Source organism: Dama dama, chromosome 26, assembly GCF_033118175.1.
Source record: "Dama dama isolate Ldn47 chromosome 26, ASM3311817v1, whole genome shotgun sequence".
Taxonomy (NCBI): domain Eukaryota; kingdom Metazoa; phylum Chordata; class Mammalia; order Artiodactyla; family Cervidae; genus Dama; species Dama dama.
In genome coordinates, this window is record NC_083706.1 from 36,267,464 (window position 1) to 36,287,496 (window position 20,033).

At 37.3% G+C, this 20,033-nt stretch overlaps 1 protein-coding gene across 8 annotated transcripts in view; it reads left to right on the forward strand.

Moving 5' to 3' along the window:
* The window catches only part of UTRN (utrophin), a 545,759-nt gene that overhangs the window by 186,944 nt on the left and 338,782 nt on the right, over positions 1 to 20,033 (forward strand). For all 8 annotated transcript variants that reach the window (XR_009690701.1, XM_061130409.1, XM_061130407.1 and 5 more), the window contains 7 exons: positions 4,141 to 4,275; positions 6,404 to 6,553; positions 7,948 to 8,109; positions 8,678 to 8,806; positions 9,732 to 9,905; positions 11,743 to 11,898; positions 17,400 to 17,570. Coding sequence is in view for 7 of the 8 variants with exons in the window: in XM_061130409.1 (XP_060986392.1) it covers positions 4,141 to 4,275; positions 6,404 to 6,553; positions 7,948 to 8,109; positions 8,678 to 8,806; positions 9,732 to 9,905; positions 11,743 to 11,898; positions 17,400 to 17,570 (1,077 nt within the window). In the remaining variant the exon portion in view is untranslated. The remainder of the gene's footprint in view (positions 1 to 4,140; positions 4,276 to 6,403; positions 6,554 to 7,947; positions 8,110 to 8,677; positions 8,807 to 9,731; positions 9,906 to 11,742; positions 11,899 to 17,399; positions 17,571 to 20,033) is intronic.

The window sequence follows — 20,033 nt, forward strand, 5'->3', positions numbered from 1 at the left end:
GAGATGAACTGAGGTTTCTTTTTTACAATGGTGTCTAAATTTATAAATGAAGAATCAACCATTAGCCTAGTTCTTAGGAGAAGTACTTTAAACTTGAAAGAAATGTGCCTTATATGTGGCTGACCATCATAATAGTTATTTAAACTTCTTGACATCCTGCATTTAAGGTTATTTTTATGAGCCAAAGATTTCAGAGATTAATTTTTAAAATATTTTTTGGAAATTACAGTTTGTATCTGCTTAATATGTGTAATTGTTAAAAAGGTATACATGTGTCATTTTAAAATTCCAGAATGAGAGTGTAATACTTAATGTTATACCTTCCCACTTATATTTTATTAAAAGGAATTATAGATAGGTGGTGATGACCTTGGCTTTCTAAACGGTACAGTGGTAAAGAATTTACCTGCCAGTTTAGGAGATGCTGGTTCAATCCCTGGGTCGGGAAGATCCCCTGGAGTAGGAAAAAGCAACCCACTCCAGTTTTGACTGGAAAATTCCATGGACAGAGGAGCCTAGCAGGCTACAGTCCGTGGGGTCTCAAAGAGTTGGATGTGACTGAGTAACTAAGCACTGAAATTATAGGTTTTACTTAGAGTGAAGGAAATACTAACTTGAATGTGCTGGTATTTTGCTGGACCATTTCCTGTATCCTGGCCATTGGGTTTAAGATGTAGATGATTCTGTGAGGTTTGTTTTTTTTTTTCAATATTAAGTGTTTGCTTGTTTGTTTTTATATGTGTGACTTTTGTTACATCTCATTGAAAAGACTGAAGAAGCTCTTCAATTTATAGCAATTTAATTTAAATTTATTTCAACCTAAAACAAATGATTATATTGTGATAGATCCTAAAATGTCACTGATGATTGCAAACTATAAAGTAAATTCACTCATTAGTCACTCGTTCTGAATCTCCTTTGTGCTAAGATGTGTGCTGTGCGCTTCGTTGCTCACTGGTGTCTGGCGCTTTGGGACCCCATGGACTGTAGCCTGCCAGTCTCCTCTGTCCATGGAATTCTCCAGGCAAGGTTACTGGAATGGGTTGCCATGCCCTCCTCCAGAGGATCTTCCAAACCCAGGGAATGAACCCAGGTCTCCCACATTGCAGGCAGATTCTTTACTGTCTGAGCCAGCAGGGAAGACCTGTGCTAAGATAAACTGTGTATAATTTGGATTACAAGTCACACTAAGGAAGCTGCAAGTCAAACGCTAACTCATTCTTTAGTATGAAGAGATTGTCTAACATGAAACACCTGAGGTTACTCAGCTGAGAATCTAAAATTCTGTGAACATGTATATAACATTATGTATGGCTAATCTTAAGTCCCAGTGGATGATCCTGGAATTGAATTCTACCACAGTCTTGTCTTTTCTGTCCCAACCACCCATGATTTTGCTTTTATTTCTTTGTTTTCCTGTTTATTTATAGCCAAAATAGCTACTCATAGCTATTATGTTTAAATAATAGGTTCCCAGGGTATCCCAAGCTAATGAAAGACCACAATAAATTCTGTGTCATTTCTTCACAGTGTCTTTATCACCCAGAGGTGACAGTTTGAGAATGAAGAATGAAAATATTTCAAGGTTTTAGTATTGCTTTGAGAAATACTTTTAGAATTATTTTGGAATTAATTTGAGAGAATTAGTTTAAGAGAATAAAGGAAAAGTGTAAGAAAGCAATATAGATAAAAGAGAAAAGATGACACCTTGGTATCTTTGAACAGAAAAGTGGCAAGAACAAAGAGATTTGAATGCAAGCACTCAGAATTATGGACCTTGGGTAGAAGAAACAGCCCAAACTTCTAAATTAGAGTAAGGATGCTTTTCTTCTGAAGAGTCCAACTTTGTTACCTTGATTATATGCCTTTAAAGTGTTTTAAATTATGAAGTATTACAAACTTCTTCAAGAGTATAGATGATATTACTAACACCCATAAATATGTCCCTCAGATATAGCTAATGTTAACATTTTCCCATATTTTTCCAGATCTTGTTTTTAAAATAGAATCCACTGGTATTACAGAACCTGTTCCCTTCTTTCCCATCCCATCCCATCTCTTGATCCCTCTCTTGAAGTAACTGTTATCCAGAAGATGGTATTTAATCTTCCAAACATGTTTTTATATTTTTAGTGTATACTCTTGTGTTTCAGTTATTCATGGCTGTATAACAAAGCTCCCCCAAATGTAATAGGTTGCAAAAGCAACAATTTATCAATTTTTATGGTTTTGTGGGATGATTTGGCTGAGCTGGGTGGCTCTTCTGCTCCATGTGGTTTATGGATATTCCACTCGGGTTGCTGCTGCATTCAAGTGGGAGCTCAGCTGGAACTCCTCCTCCAGGTCTCTCTCCACCAGTTTTATGACTTTTCTACAGCAGATTTCTTTCTTTCTTTTTAAATATTTATTTATTTGGCTGTGCCAGGTCTTTGTTACATCATGCGGGGTCTTTAGTTGTGGCATGAGGATTCTTAATTGCTGCATGTGGGATCTAGTTCCCTGACCAGGGATCGAACCCAGCACCCTTGCATTGGGAGCACAGAGTTTTAGCCAACGGACCACCAGGGAAGTCCCTCAACTGAGTAGATCTCTCAGCCTGCTTCCTGCCTATAGAAATTTGGGGGACAAGATACCTCTTTTCCCTTCCAGTCTTAGCCAGGAGTTGGCAGATTATAGCCTAAAGGTCAAATCTGCTTTGTGGCTGTTTTTGTATGGCCCAGGAGCTAAAAATTGTTTGTATATTTTTAAAGTGTTGTTAAAAACAAAACAACACACAGAGAAAGAATTAACAAAGAAGAATCTGTGACAGAGACCAAATGTGGTCTGTAAAACCTAGAATATTTACTATCTGGCCTTTTATAGGAAAATTGGCTGACCCCTGACCTGGTAAGTATATCTCATGTGGAGTCCACGCTGAAATGTGTCCTCTCTCAGTGGGTCTGAAAGAGGACCGATGCAGGAGGCTCCATGCTGAGCCCTGTCTCCTAAATTTATCAGTCAGACAGGTGCTTCCAAGGGGCATGTTCCTCCCATAATTTTGCTCTTAGGAACTGGAGGATAAATTCACGCTCTAACACCCAGCTCCCCATAGGAATAGGGAGTAAGTCGATTCCAACTAATAGAATTGCTCTTGTTGTTTAGTAACTAAGTTGTTTCCAACTCTTGCGACCCCATGGAGTATAGCTCACCTGGCTCCCCTGTCCAGGGGGTTTCCCAGGCAAGAATACTGCAGTGGGTTGCCATTTCCTTCTCTAGGGAATCTTCCCGATCCAGGGATCAAACCCATGTCTCTTGGGTCCCATGCATTGGCAGGTGGATTCTTTACCACTGAGACACCTGGGAAGCAGCTAATATAGTAAGCATATTTTGGATAAAATATTTTTTGGATATATTTGGATATCCAAAATAATATTTGGATAAATATGGTTCTCTGCATATACAGACACATTCATATGAATTTAGAAAAAAGTTGGAAAAAGTCTGTATAGGAGCCGGGTAGTCCCCAGGGAATTCCAATTTCCTATATTGTTGTGAAAAAGAGTTACAAGTCTGAGTATTTTTTTTTAAACTTTCTATTAAAAAAACATAATAATAATGTTACCTTCCTGGCTTCTTCTACTAATTACATAATTTTATTTTTGGCATTTAAACAGACCCTTGGAATCTATCTTAGGGTAAAAAGATGAGGCAGCTTATTGCTCTTTGCCTGCCACCTTCCTCCATTTGGGCTCATCTTGTGACTCAGATGGTAAAGAATCTAGCAGCAATGCAGGAGACTTGGGTTTGATCCCTGGGTCTGGAAGATTCCCTGGAATAGGAAAGGGCTACCCTCTCCACTATTCTTGCCTGGAGCGTTCCATGGACAGAAGAGCCTGGCACGCTACAATCCATGCAGTCACAAAGAGTCAGACACATCTGAGGGACTGACTTACTTTCCCTCTAACTGGTCTAATAGAATTAATTGAAGAATTTGATTTTGTTCCACTTATTTGAAATTCCAGCTTCATCAGTTTCTCAACGCCCATTTGTACTCGTATCTAAATGAAGTTATTCTTGATTAGAGAGAATGTGCAGTCGTAGAGATGCACTGTATCTCTAAATGGCTCTGTGTCTTGTCTAACTTTTCCCCACCTGTTTTAGGAGGTATGGTCTTGTTGGATTGAACTGCTTCACTATTTGGATCTTGAGACCACCTGGCTAAACACTTTGGAAGAGCGCATGAAAAGCACAGAAGCCCTGCCTGAGAAGACAGAAGCTGTCAGCGAAGCCCTGGAGGTAGGAGCCTGCGTTCTGAGTGGAGCTTTTTGTTGCAGTGAGGCTGAAAGAGAATTCAAATGAGGAACATAATGCCTTATGCCAGCAAACGCTTTTGTTTCCTCCGTGGTTTTCCGTGTAACTTGTGTTTTCTTGCATTGCCTGAAATATTCATACTATCATATATTTAGATTATTGGTGACCCACTAACTCAGCCTCATGAGATGGTTAGTTGTTTTCTGATTAGTACGTTTTAGACACCATAAAGTACTCTAGTGATTCTCCAGATTGTTTTTACCAGTCCCTGGACAAAACTCTGTCTTATGTTATTAGGACAATTGCTCTCTTGTTTCTTCATAAAGTTATTTTTGCTCCTTAGACATGGCAAGGAGCCACTGTGTTTACAGTGACTCCTATTCTGTTTTCTTCAGATGTGAAAAGTTGGAGGACAGATTGAAAACGGCAGTGTTAGAGGCCTGGGATCCTGTCCCCATGCCCAGACGTGAGCTCCTTGAGGCCAAGAAATGTGCCTGAATTTCCTATTGTTCCCCAGTTACCAGCATAGCCTGTGGCACATGATAACTTAGTAGCTCTTTCTTAGGTGGAATAAAGTGTGGAGAGAATAGATTTTCTTAGAAGATTGTAGCTATGCTTTTAAAACTGTAAGAACGGAAAGTGATGAAGTGATTAAGAAGATGACTAGATTCAAGGTCAGAAATAGGTCAGATGTGGTATCTGAATTCTAGGAACTACATGCTCTGCTGGAGAGAAGGTGTCATTTCTCAGATAAAATAGTAGAGGTCAGAGATTGAATGTATTAAGAAAAATATCAAAGCTTATTTTAAAAACACATACTATCCTAACATGAGAGTTAAAACATTTAGTTCCATTATAAAAATATGGAACATGGAGAAAAGTATAAAGTCAGGTCTAAGCTAACACTTTAAAACATTTTAGTGTACTTCTTTAGAATTATTTTTCTTATTATTTTTACATCTACATGCTGAAAGGTAGTGCTTTTAGTGACAGGATCAAAGGCTTTGGAGCTTAGGAGCCAAGTTGGAATCTTGGCTCTTCATTTTACTGTGTGTATGTTGGCAAATTACTTAATATCTCTGAGCTTTAGTTTTCCCATCTGTAGTATGAAAATAGTTTTTGGTCCGATGATTAGATTTGTGTATGTGTGTGTGTATGTGTATAAATTGGAGGTGAAATGGCAACCCACTCCAGTATCCTCGCCTGGAGAATCCCATGGACAGAGGAGTCTGTTGGGCTACAGTCCATGGGGTTGCAAAGAGTCGGACACAACTGAGTGACTGACACACACATGTGTATATATATATATGTGTGTGTATAAAACAGTGCCTTGCATTTTATATATGTTGTAGAAAAATAAGAACCTATTTTTAATAATGTAATTATTTGAAATAATGCTATTTGTATAATAATTGCTTTTTGTTTTTAAACTTTGAATCATACCATGAACATTTCTTTATGTAATTAATAATTATGGAAATTATTTTTATGGAATTATATCATCATTCATGTGGAATTCTCAATTTTATTTATTTTGTCTAATTATTTGTAATCTTGTTCCTTTGATAGATTTCTAGAAGGCAGAATTATTTGTTTAAAAAAATGAGCAATTTTGTTTTTTCTTCCAATTTTATTGAGATACAATTGGCATATAATATTGTGTAAGTTTAAGATGTACAGTGTATTGATTTGATACACTCATATGTTGAAAAATGATTACCACAACAGGGTTAGTTAAATCTCTATTGCTTTACATAATTACCATTTATTTTTTGTGGTGAAAACCTTTAAGATCTACTGTCTCAGTAACTTTCAAATATATTGTTTTGTTAACTATAATCACCATGTTATATATTACACACCCAGAATTTATTCATTTTATAGTTGGAGATATTTACCCTTTGGCCAACTTCTTCCCATTTCCTCCACGTACCCCCCCCCGCCCCCCCACCAGTGCCTGTTAACCAATCTACTCTGTTTCCATGAATTTGACTTTTTTAAGATTCTACATATATGTGACATCATACAGTGCTTGTCTTAAAAAAGTGAACAATTTTAGGATCCTTGATACATTTTGCCTTGGTAAATTCATTATTTTTTTTTCTCTGTCCAGTCTTTAGAATCTGTTTTGCGACATCCAGCAGACAATCGCACCCAGATTCGGGAACTTGGCCAAACTCTGATTGATGGAGGAATCCTTGATGACATAATCAGTGAGAAACTGGAAGCTTTCAACAGTCGATATGAAGACCTCAGTCACCTGGTAAGAATTGAGCCATGCTTGAGTGTTGGTTAAATGTTTATGATATGGAGCTGACCTCAAAAACTTACAAGGGGAAAAGTTGGTAACCAATGGGGATGTTGAGGACATTGAAATACTAAGTGGGCAGGAGCAGACTTTATCAGGCAGGCAGAACTTGATGATTAAAAGGTTTTTATTTTTGAGATTGTTGCTATCTGTGAACTATTTAATTTTCTTTAAGGATCATACTATAGTTGTATATAAAAATAATAACTCATATTATCCTAGTAATCATTAGAGCCTTTCATTGTCTCTTAGTTATATACTCAGAATGTATCAAACATGCCTGTTCATATCAGTAAGCAGAGAAAGGAGACTGTTTTTATAGAAGGGATAAGTGGGTATTAGAAGTTTTTAGACACATCTTAAAAAATAACTGTTGATGATTAGATCATGAATAGCTTCAAACTTAACCCCAAAGTGCAATAAATAGTGGTTCAATACCATGTACATCTTTAGAACTTTTTTAAACTTTGGAAAAATAGAGATTTATGTATCCACTCTATTTATATACATTCTGTTATATTTTATATTTTTGTTTATAGGCTTATTATTGAGTCCTAAAATTGCCCTAAATTTGTAATAAATGACATATTTTTATTCTTTATTTTAGTATGTTATGTAAGAAGTCTTTACATTTTCCCCTTTTTTATTGAGGTATAATTGATATATGACATTTATTAGTTTCAGGTGTACAAATAATGATCTGATTTTTACATACATTAGAAAATAATTACCACTAGAAGACTAGTTAACCTCTGGTATGATACACAGTTACAGATTTTTTTCTTGTGATGGGGACTTCTGAGATCTAATCTCTCAGCACAGTATCGTTAACTATAACCATCATGCCTTACATCACTTCTGCATGATTTATGATTTATATATTTAATCTATATCTAGAAGCTTGTAACTTTTGACCCTTGTCACCCACTTTGCCCACGCCCAGCCCCTAGCCTGTAGCAACCACCAATTCTCTGTTTCTGTTAACTTGGTGTTCCTTTTTGTCTTTTTCTTGTTTTTGTTATTTTTTAGATTCTCCATATAAGTGAGGTCATACCATATTTGTCCTTTACCCTCTGACTTGTTTCACTTAACATAGTGCCTGCAGGAGCATTTTCCTATTTTGTTATGTTACGTATATAGAATGAAGTAATTTCCTGCAAGATGCACAAGGTATTAGAAGGACAATTTCACTGTTATTGCTAATTATTATTTATAGTGCAGGCCAAAGTCTTGAAGTAGTGCTTTTATAGTTTGCTCTTTTTCTTGGTGGTTAGAACATAAGGGTTTTCTTATATTCAGCCATTTCTGTTTGTGCTGAGAGACTAATGATTACATTTCCCCTCCTGTAGGCAGAGAGCAAGCAGATTTCTTTGGAAAAGCAACTCCAGGTCCTGCGGGAAACTGACCACATGCTTCAGGTCTTGCAGGAGAGCTTAGGGGAGCTGGACAAGCAGCTCACAACGTACTTGACTGACAGGGTAGATGCCTTCCAAGTTCCGCAGGAAGCTCAGGTACTGCTATGGATGTGAGGGGGTTCTGGTCATAAAGGGAGCGTCTGTAATCATTTCCTCACCTGCACGGTCTCCAGCCCTGCCCACCATTCAACCCAGAATCAATGAGAGAGGCTGACCTTACTTACAGGGCAGCATGTGGGTTTGGGGGTTCTCATAGCTTTTATATGAGGTCCTAGTGAATGGCCACCATTTAAAAATTCTAATTTTCTTAGCTATGAAATTGGGAAAATTCTGTCTTTGTAAATAAGTGGTGAGCATTCGAAATGACCAGTGCAAAGACCGTGCACCATGCACAGAGTCCTGCAATATGGGTGGCCATATTGTTATTATCCTGGAGGAGGAAATGGCAGCCCACTCCAGTATTCTTGCCTGGAAACTCCCATGGACAGCAGAACCTGGCAGGTTACAGTCCATAGGGTCACAAAGAGTTGGACACCACTGAGCGACTGAGCATACACACACATTATTATTATGCTGCACGCTGATTAAAGCTTGTATTTTACCTGTTGTATGACTTGATGAAACTTAAAAAAGATATTCTCTCCCTTTTCTAATCTCTCTGTAGAAAATCCAAGCAGAGATCTCAGCCCATGAGCTGACTCTAGAGGAGTTGAGAAGAAATACAAGGTCTTCACCCCAGACCTCCCCAGAGGGCCGGACTGCCAGGGGAGGAAGTCAGATGGATGTGCTGCAGGTGAGGAGGGGGAGCAGCTTCCTTTTATTTCTCAATGTGTTGGGCATAAAAAGAAAATGAGAAAGAGCTGATGACTTGGATGCCTTTGGTCTTCTCTGTGATGTGAAGAGGGGGCTGGGAGTGATGTGTTGAAGGAACCCTGCATCCTCAGGTGGGCAGCAGAAACAAATTGTTGTCTGGGTGGAAACTATTGGATCTGAATTTTCTAGTTGAGTTGAGAAGACAGAGCAATCTCGATTTAGAAGTTCACTTTGTATAGGTCTTCCCATTGACTAGAACCTCCATCAGTACAGGCTTCCCGAAAGGCTCGGTGATAAAGAATCTGCCTACCAATACAGGAGACGCAGGAGACATGGGTGTGATCCCTGGGTTGGGAAGATACCCTGGAGAAGGAAATGGCAACCCACTCCAGTATTCTTGCCTGGAAAATTTCATGGACAGAGGAGCCTGGTGGGCTACAGTCCATGGGGTTGCAGAGAGCTGAACACGACCATATGCATGCACTCCATCAGGACTGGTGTGGATGGTACACTGGGCCGGCTGAGTGCGTGGGACACAGTATGACAGCCTGTGATGGAAGAAGCAGACTGACTTTTACTTTGAGCTTGTGTTGAAGGGCATTATGATTTCTAGTTTTCTGAACTGTGTTTTTCAGACAGGTGAGAAAATTAACGTGGTTTTCATTCCAGTGAGGCTAGCTTAGCCTTTCATTATATTTCAGATTGAGACCCTGAATGTCAAGGAATTCATGACACTGGGCTGTACAGTTCCCTAAGATGATCAGGCAACCTCACAGATTTCTGTTAAGGAATGTTTTTATTGTTCCTTTATTCTACCCCTTCTTGAAGTATGTGTTATGCTAATATTCTCTGCTGAGAGAGATGATCATTCTAATGTGAATTATTATTTTCATTTGTGCCAACAGAGGAAACTTCGAGAGGTGTCCACAAAGTTCCAGCTTTTCCAGAAGCCTGCTAACTTCGAACAGCGCATGCTTGACTGCAAGCGTGTGCTCGATGGTGTGAAAGCAGAGCTTCATGTCCTGGACGTGAGGGATGTGGACCCTGATGTCATACAGACCCACCTGGACAAGTGTATGGTGAGGCCACTGGGTGGCTAATGTGTCCAATGGGTTTTCCTGTTGCTAATATGGTGCTTATAATCTAGTGCTTATATATATGTTTTGTACAATAAATGTACTAAAATGTGCTAAGAATAGGGATACATGATGAAAAACAGGTTAGAAAATTAGAAGTGTGATCCTTTCCTCCTAGGAAATTAGGAGAGAGAGTAAAATCAGAAAAAATCAGTAAAACCAGCAGAGAGTAAAATCAATTAGTACAGTGTAATGAGATAAGGAAACTAGAATAGACATGCATATAACATGATTTAAAAACAAGAGGAAAACATATCTTAATCACAGTATGAAGTTAGGGAAGACTTTGACAGAATGTGACTAACCAGCTAAATTTTAAAGGATCAATTTGAGTTAGCTAGAAGAACCAGGAAATGGCAACCCACTCCAGTATTCCTGCCTGGAGAATCCCGTGGACAGAGGAGTCTGGCAGGCTATAGTCCATGAGGTCGCAAGAGTCGGACACAACTTAGTAACTAAACCACCACCAGAAGAACCGTACTTAGAGTGAATGTCAGGAATATTGCAATGTACAGCAAATTTATTCTCAAAGTAAAATTTTAAATTTTAATTTATAAAGTTTAAGCCTAAAGTGTGAAAGAAAAAATTATACTTAGAATAGATGTCAGTGATATGGTAGCATAAAAATCATTCTCTAGGAAAATAAAATTTTAAGTCAAAGTCTAAACTTAAGATGTAAAAGAAAAAATTATTCAAAAGACCTTATTACTCTTTTAGTTTTAAACTTTAAAATTCCGTTGCTCAGGAATTTAAAGATCATGTGCCTGAGTATTCACAGTCTTAGAATTAGTGTTCTGTTTGAGAAGAATCATGAGAAAACTGAAGATGACATGTGTTTAGAAAAGTCTGGGAAGAGTTCTTTGTGCTTTTCAAAATTGCAGTCTCCACATGTCTGTTGCATACTGAAGATTGTTTGATTACTTAAAAACTGGAATGAATGGAAGGATGAACAAATAGGATGAATTTTTATACATAATATGTGTGCATATGCATGAATGAGTGTACATGTATATTTACTGAGATACAGAGATCAACAAAGCAAGCACTGTCCTTGACCTTGAGCCATCTAGTCCAGTGGTCTGTTACTATGTCACCACGCCACATGAGGTGTTTCAGGTCAACACTATGATGAATGGAGATAAGAGAACCTGCCCAGGATAAAGCTTTTCAGCTTTAAAGCAATGAGGATGAGGGCATCTCTGAATTTGACCTGTATAACTTCAACTTCCTATGGTCATATACATATTGATGTATGGAGCTTTTATATGTCTTTTCATTATGTAACTAACATGTGCTGCTCTTTGTGGCAGACTTTGTACTTCAGAGAACTGTAAGAAAAAATTGAATCTTAATACTTCCAAATTCCCACAGCCAGAAATAGCCAGCATTAGCTTTTTTCTAGTCACAGCATTTAGGATTTTGAAAAATGTAATTTTAAAAAATGTTGGACGTTCAATTTTTAGTCCTCATGTTTTCCCATTTTATGTAGGAAAAATGTTCATATTATCAAGTACTTTCCTAAGCCTTTAAGATATAGGTTTGAGTCTTTTTTAATAAGACAAGTATAATCTCTATGAGTGTATTTTCTTATCTGAATTTAAAAAATTGTTACAACCTTGATCTCATCTTACTCCTTCTTTGAACCAGATCTGAGAGAGATAAAATCCTTTGATCTCCATGATTAATTCTTGGCTGTCAATCTTTGCCATCCATGTTCTGAAATGGTTCCAGTTACCACATTTTCACTAATATGTAAAATTTGTCTGGCTTTATTTTTAAGAAACTCTATAAAATTTTGAGTGAAGTCAAGCTTGAAGTGGAGACTGTAATCAAAACAGGAAGGCACATTGTCCAGAAGCAGCAAACTGACAATCCTAAGGGGATGGATGAGCAGCTGACCTCTCTGAAGGTTCTCTACAACGACCTGGGCGCTCAGGTGAGCGGGCGGGTGCACTCCCCTCTGTCTCTCTCATCTGTGTAACCTGAAATTTTACTTCTGGGAGAGGAATGCTTATTTGAATTTTATGTCATCGATAATACATGTTTTAATTTATTCCAGTAATTTTTATTACATATCTTTAAAAGTGTGTGTTGTCCATGAGGGCCACTCCATTTCTTCTAAGGGATTCTTGCCCACAGTTCATTTCAGTTCAGTTGCTCCGTCGTGTCTGACTCTTTGTGACCCCATGGACTGTAGCATGCCAGGCCTCCCTGTCCATCACCAACTCCCAGAGCTTGCTCAAACTCATGTCCATTGAGTCAGTGATGCCTTCCAACCGTTTCATCCTCTGTCATCTCCTTCTCCTCCCACCTTCAATCTTTCCCAGCATCAGGGCTTTTCAAATGAGTCAATTCTTCGCATCAGGTGGCCAAAGTGTTGGAGTTTCAGGTTCAGCATCAGTCCTTCTAATGAATATTCAGGACTGATTTCCTTGGGGATGGACTGGTTGGATCTCCTTGCAGTCCTAGGGACTCTCAAGAGTCTTCTCCAACACCTCAGTTCGAAAGCATCAATTCTTTGGTGCTCAGCTTTCTTTATAGTCCAACTCTCACATCCATACATGACTGCTGGGAAAACCATAGCTTTGTAGTAGTTATAATGATCATCTGAATTAAATTCACCCATTCCTATCCATTTTAGTTCACTGATTCCTGAAATGTCGATTTTCACTCTTGCCATCTTCTGTTTGATCACTTCCAATTTACTTTGATTCATGGACCTAACATTCCAGGTTCCTATGCAATGATTTTCTTCACAGTATTGGACTTTCCTTTCACCACCAGTCACATCCACAACTGACTGTTGTTTTCGCTTTGGCTCAGCCTCTTCATTCCTTCTGAAGCTATTTCTCCACTCTCCTCCGGTGGCATATTGACCTTATAGACCATATAGACGCCTACTGACCTGTGGAGTTCATCTTTCAGTATCATATCTTTCTGCCTTTTCACAGAGTATGTTACTATTAAAATGATGAATAGTTACATAGAAATGTATTTTAATGTGTAATCCAGACTAATTTCTATATTTTCAAAGGCTACAGACATTTCATAAGTTATTGTGAAGAAACTCCACAAGTAATAGTCTCTGTGTAAACACAGGTTATTGGTCCTTGGGTTTCTAGATTGAACAATCCATTGAGAAATGTTAAAAACATTAGGACTCTAATAAATAGTATCAGGAACTTCACATTAATCCAGCAGGATTTAAAATCTTATCCAGAAACATCTATAATTTGAACATTTTAGTGAATTTGTGAGGAAGTTGTTAGGCCCTTTATTGTGAATGACTGACTGGATCCATTAAGCTTAACGTCTTCTCTTATTGAGAATCTCTGCCCTGAAACCAGACAAGCAAAAACAAGATAAAACACAGAAACAAATGAAGTGAAACATTCTCATTAATATTGAAAAGCTGTGTTAGATAATATATTAGACCCGTCTGTGGTTATTAAATATTAACCAAGTTTCTACACAAGCCCAGAGAATATGAGCTGAAATTTTGTGATCACTTTGAGATTACTAACAGTCATACATTTCCTGGGCAATTTGGATTTCATTTCTGCAAGATTAGATTACTGATGTGATATGCTGTATACCATTTTTGATACATTTCACATCTGGAACACGTATGGTAAGAGCTTCTTTTTATATTATACGGCTGAAGTTATTTGTGAAATATTACTGTATTATTTGGGCTTCCCTGGTAGCTCAGATGGTAAAGAATCTGCCTGCAATACGAGAGACCTGGGTTCAATTTCTGGGTTGGGAAGATCCCCTGGAGAAGGGAACAGCTACCCACCCCAGTATTCTGGGGAATTCTATGGACTGTATAGTCCAAGGGGTCACAAAGAATTGGACAAGACTGAGCGACTTTCACTTTCACTGTATTTATTAATTGACAGGGCATTTTATAAATGGTAACAGTGTGGCTGGTTTTTACACCAAATTTCTGTGATTATGGCTTTAGAGTTAAGTCATTTTCTCACTCAATACTACTAAACTTTAATGTGTATGAGGAGTTACACAGGCAGTTAGAGATACAGTGATGAGCAAAAACATGTTATCTCTGCCAGGTGGAACTGTGAGAAATAAAAGAAGAAAGCTTTAATCAAGCAGTCATACAAAGTAATGTCAAATTATCAGCCTAAAGTGTTATGAAGGAATATATGTAGCACTGTAGGAGTATGTGTGAAGAGGGATTTGATCCAGTCTGGGTTAGGAAAGCTTCCCTGAGCAAGGTGGTGCATAAGCTGAGATCTGAAGGATGAGTCGTAGTAGCCAGGGCGAAATCAGTGGAAGAATTTTTGAGGCTGATGCAACATCATGTGTAAAGGTCTGTGGCAAGAGGCAGCGTGGTACATTTGTGTGGCTAAAGCAGAGAGAACAAGTGTGGGAACAAGGTTTTGGAGAGATGTGATGATACCAGATCCTACCAGTGTCTTCGAGTTTGTGATAAAGATTTTAATCTCTGTCTCTGGAGTAATGAGTAATTATTGCAGGGCTTTAGCAGGGAGAGAACATGCTCAGATGTATGTTTTTCTAAAAGGTCACTCATTGCAGTTTGGAGCGTACATTGCAGACAGGCAAGCATGGATGTAAGAAGACCAGTTAGGAAGTCATTGTCATGCTCTTAGTGAGAAATGATGGTGCTTGAACTAGGGCAGAACATTGGAGATAGTATGAACAGATTTTTTAAATAGATATTTAGGATGTAAAGTGAGCAGGACTTGGTGGAGGGTTTGATGTGGAGATGCAGGAGAGAGATGGAGACTCCTGGGTTTTGGGCTTGATTATGTGGAAAATCACAGTGCCATCATTGGGATGAGACACTTAAAGGCAGAAGCATGGAAAGTCATAAACATGTATGGGATATGTTGACATTTTAAGTGTCTTTGAGAGAGTTAATTGCATATGTCAGATATTCACAGTTATTCAAGTCTGGAGAGTATATCTGGGATGAAGATATAAATTTTATGAGTCATATGCATTGAGGTGATAATTAAAATTTTCAGTGATGATGAGATTGACTAGGGAGAGGATATATCAATAGTGAAAAAAGAAAAGGTCCTGAATTAAGTAAGTTTTGAGGGGTTACATCACTTAGGAGGATATTTGAAGAAGATGAGCTTATAAAGAAACTAAAGTATATATGTAAGTGTGTGTGTGTGTGTGTGTATGTATATATGTATATCACATTTCTTCATTTATTTGTCAGTGGCTATTGTGAATAATGCTGCAGTGAATATGGGAATGCAGATATCTCTTTAAAATAATGATTTCATTTCCTTTGTTATATACCAGAAGTAGGATTGCTGGATGATAGAGCAGTAGTTCTTTTTTAAATTTTTTGAGGGCCCTTCCTGTTGTTTTCCATAACTGCAAACTTGACATCTGCTCAGAAAGTAGATCTTAAGTGTTCTCACCACAGACAAGGGTAACTGTGTGATGATGGACATGTTAATTAACTGTGGGACTCATTTCACAATGTATATGTGTATAAAATGATTACAGTATACACCTTAAAAACACATATTGTTCAACCATATATTTTATATGCATGAGAAACTACATATAAAAAAGTGGTAAGAAGTGGTAGTACCCCAGGAATGTGCTAGGTCTGGGAAGCTGAAGGACAGAGGAGATTTGGAGAATGAGTGTAGGTTTTTGTTTGGAATATTACTGAAATATTAAAAACAAGGCATCCACTTAAAAGCATACTTTAGATCTTTTGCCATTGGGGTCATCACTGAGCTTAGCAAAGATGATTTCTGTGGAATGATGGAGGTAGAAGCCAGAATGTCATGGCTTGAACACTGTATGGGGGATGACAAATGGTTTTGAGAATTTGTATGGGAAGGCAGGAGAGAGGGAGGGAAGGTGGGGCCAGAGGAGGAAACTTGTGTGTGTATGTATGTGTGTGTGTGTGTGTGTGTGTGCTCGTGCGCACGCGTGCGTGCATGTGTGAGAGAGAGAGAGACAGACAAATGCTTGAGTATGTTTCATCCATGGTGGGAATGATCCTATTGAGAAGGAATGCTTGCATCTCCAGGAGTGAGAAGGGATAAATGGTTAGGTAAAAGATTTACAACTTGATACTGCCTAATTTAATATGCAGTACATCTTAAAATGCATTGATTAGATCAGCTGAAGAGAGTGTAAATTGTTATAAGTTGAACTGTAAATTATTTTCTTCCTGGTATACCAACATCTTTGGTAGCATTAAGTTTTATGATGATTATGTAGTTGCCTGGGCATGTCAGTCAGATAAGTATCGTAATATCTTTTAATATAATTCAAATATTTTTCTCCTGAAGTCTGCCTTGAGGTGCTGTTAATTTAGAGTCATGAATTTTAATTAAACTCCATAGGAAAAAAATTTCACTTCTAAGAAGAAATTGAATAATAATCAATCTTTGAGACATGCAAGAGTAAAAATAAACTTATAGGATGAGTAAGAAGTGCAGTCCCATTTTACTTACTCAGAAAAATTTGATTTCTATATCTAAGAAAGTTTATATTATATCATCTAAAAAATTTCATCCCATACATCACATTTCACTCTACTACTTATAATATTATTGTCTATACATACATGCACATACAAGCAGGAACATGTTTTTGTGTATATATTGTGTTTGACATCCTTTAAAGTGTCAGCTCAGCATTAGGCTGTGAATCATTTTAGTCTGAGAGTACCACTGTGTAATGCCAGTGGTCAGACCAGGCTCAGTCTCATGGTCATGCCGCTCTGCTCATGACCGTAACCTTTTTAAGCTTCACTGTCCTGTTCTGTTAAGTGGAAAAAAATAGTTCTGATCACAGGGTTTTATTGTATAACATGTGTAGATTTATTAGTATAATATGAGAGGCTGGCAAATGTCAGTTAAGTTCATTTTGCTTTCTGTCAACAACAGTAAGAACAAAATAGTAATAAAAGTTTGTATTCCATAGCCATTTAATGTATTTTAGATTAAGCGGTTAATTGTGAAACATAGGATTGTAAAACATCTTGCTATTTCTCCCTCATGTTGATGTGTGTTTGTTTTTTAAACAGAATCCCTCATTGAGAGGGTTTAAGACATCTTCTGCTCAAAATGATGAAAGATGCTATTCTTTGATTCCTTAACCTTGTTGAAGGGACTGGGGCAAGACCTTTGTGTATATATTTTCCTCACTAAAAACTCATAACAACCTTCTGAGGGCTGTTTCTCTACCAGGGCCACTTAGGAAGTTAAGTGGTAGAACTAAGATGAAAATTCAGGGTTGCCTGAAACTTAACCACTACAGTATATTGTCTTCCTGCAGAAATGCAAGAATGAAGTGATTCTAGGTGCCAGAGATAAAGGTTAGGTATGTCTTGGGGGTTATGAATCTGTGTGGATCTTTAGTCCATGTTTGTTTCCACCCATGTTCATCTCTCTTGTGCTTTTTTTTAAGGTGACAGAGGGAAAACAGGATCTGGAAAGAGCATCCCAATTGGCTCGGAAAATGAAGAAAGAGGCTGCTGCTCTCTCTGAATGGCTTTCTGTTACTGAAACCGAATTGGTACAGAAATCCACTTCAGAAACTTTGCTTGGTGATTTGGATACAGAAATTTCCTGGGCTAAAGTAAGTTGTAGTTCAGGTGAACCATGAAGATTATCAGTGTAATCTATGGCATTTTGATCAGAGAAATCTGGGTAGATGTCATTTGTCTCCATTTCAACTAAATATTGTCTTTTCCTTTTTCTGTTCTTTTTTCCACATCCCTGTCCTAAGAATATTTTAAAAGCAACTATCTTCAGAAGACACACACACACACACGCATGCATATATATACAAATAACATATACATATACATATGTTAAGATAGGGGAAAGATTTGTTGATTGACTGATTTTGGCCACACCTCTCAGCTTGTGGGGTCTTGGTTCCCTACCAGGAATTGAACCCGGGTCCTTGACAATGAAAGTGCAGAGTCTAAACAACTGGAAAGGAATTCCCCAGAAGATATTTTATCTTGATTCTGAAAGAGTTAAACTCACATGGCTTATCAACAAGGTTTTTGTAGTCATTACATTTATGTGGTACTTGAACACAGTATAACTATCACCTTCAGAATCAGTGACATTTTTTGAGTATTCATATCTTCACAAGGTATTGTGCTGAATTTATTAATTCTTCTATAGTAAGTTTTGTACCAGTAACTAATCTTTCTATTGCAAGCTAACTGGTGTAGAGAGCAGAGAAACAGAATTTAAAAAAAAAAAATCAATAAAAGATCAAAGAATTTTCTCTAGTCCTATATTTACTTAGAAATCACATAGATTAGAGAATTGATTTCCCAGTTCTCTCTTTTGAGGTGGACCAAGAATTGAATGAAACACAAAGTAGTTTTTCTGTTTTTTAACCAAGGCATTCTCTTTTTCTCAATTCATTTTCTAAGAAGCATGTATACTAGAGATAAATGCTGGAAATAAAGGATCAGCGCTGTGACAGAGCTTTATATAAAACCCCAGGTGTCAGTTTTGACTTCTTCTACAGGTGTCGACTTTTGGGGTGTGAGGAGGAGGTGCTCTGAGGTCGTGGGGTGATACAATCCCTTAATTTGAATGTTCTTTGGAGTTAACTGTTGTAAGAGAGTCAAGATGTTAGTCACTAGAAAGAATGTTCTCAGTTTAATAGCCTGTGGAATGTGTAATTGCTGTGGGCTGTGTGGAGTAAAAGGGATATATGGAGGAAGTGAAACACACTGGAATTCATGGGTTACAGTGGATGACTGACAAAGGCGCTAAACTTTATTTTTTTGAATTAAAGTTTTTCAAGGAAATATTATCTTTTTTCTACAATACACTTTGAAAGTTATTATTTTTTACTAGTCCCTTGAGTCCTATAAGCTCATTGAATGATATTTGCATAGTGTAATACAAAAAAAAGAGACAGGAGCAAAAATGATCTTTAATCAAAGAATACCCTGTTATCATTTCAGTTTTTTGTAGGCCCATGTAGACATGCAAGCACAAGCATATATTTTAAGAAGAATTATATTTAGTGTTTCATGACCTTTTTGAAAAGCAGGTTGTGTCTTTAACATTTTCTTTTATCTACAAGAGTTTTGTGTCACACATTGGAGATAGATAGTATTTCATTGTATATTTTATTTCTTATTGTCCCATTCCTCCGTTCATGTCCGTTTAAATTATTACCAGTTTTCACTGTTGTAAAAACTGCTGTGATGAGTATACTTGTGGTTAAATCTTAGCATATATTTGTAATTAGTTTTCTGAGGATAAATTCTTAGCTCTAAAAATATTGAGTCAAGGGATGTATCCATTTTAAAGTCTATACTGGTTATGAAATTGTCCTTCGGAAATGTTTTACCCAACAGCTGCGAGTGAGAATTTCTACTTGCTTGTTTTAACTAAACTTTTGACAAGGGCAGGCAGACAACATGTCTCAGTTATTTAATTAGAACATTTTCCTTTAGTGTGTAGGCCATTTGTGGCTTCTGTCACCATTTGGTGTTGTATTTAGAGACCTTTGCCTGTCATAATTATTAAAGCTTCATATGTTTTGTGTTGATGCAGTTTTTTGCCACTCTAGTTTCATTTCTGTTCTGTGTATTTTTAAAACACTTATTATACTTTCTTTTTTAAAGAATAAATTTTTTCCCCTAATTATTTCTGCCTTTAGTGTTTAGAAAGGCCAACTTTACAACAAAATTACATAATTATTTACTTATATTCTCTCCTAGCTCGTTTATAGTTTCATCTTTTTTACCTTTAATGCTTTAATCCTTCTGGAATTTAGTTTGGTGTATGTAATGAGGCAAGGCTCTAACCCTTTTTTCCCCAAATAATTTACCAGTTATCTCAGCACTATTTGTTGAATAATTATCCTTTCCTCACTGATTTGACCTGCTCAATTCATGTATTCTTTTTGTCTGTTACTTTGCCTTATTTTCTGCTTCGCTGATCTGACCCTCTGAAAAGTTCTTCAACTATTTAATATGTGGTTCTATAATATACTTTAGCATGTAGTTAATGACAGGATTTCTTGACTTTCTGTTCCTTCTTTTGTATATATTCATAT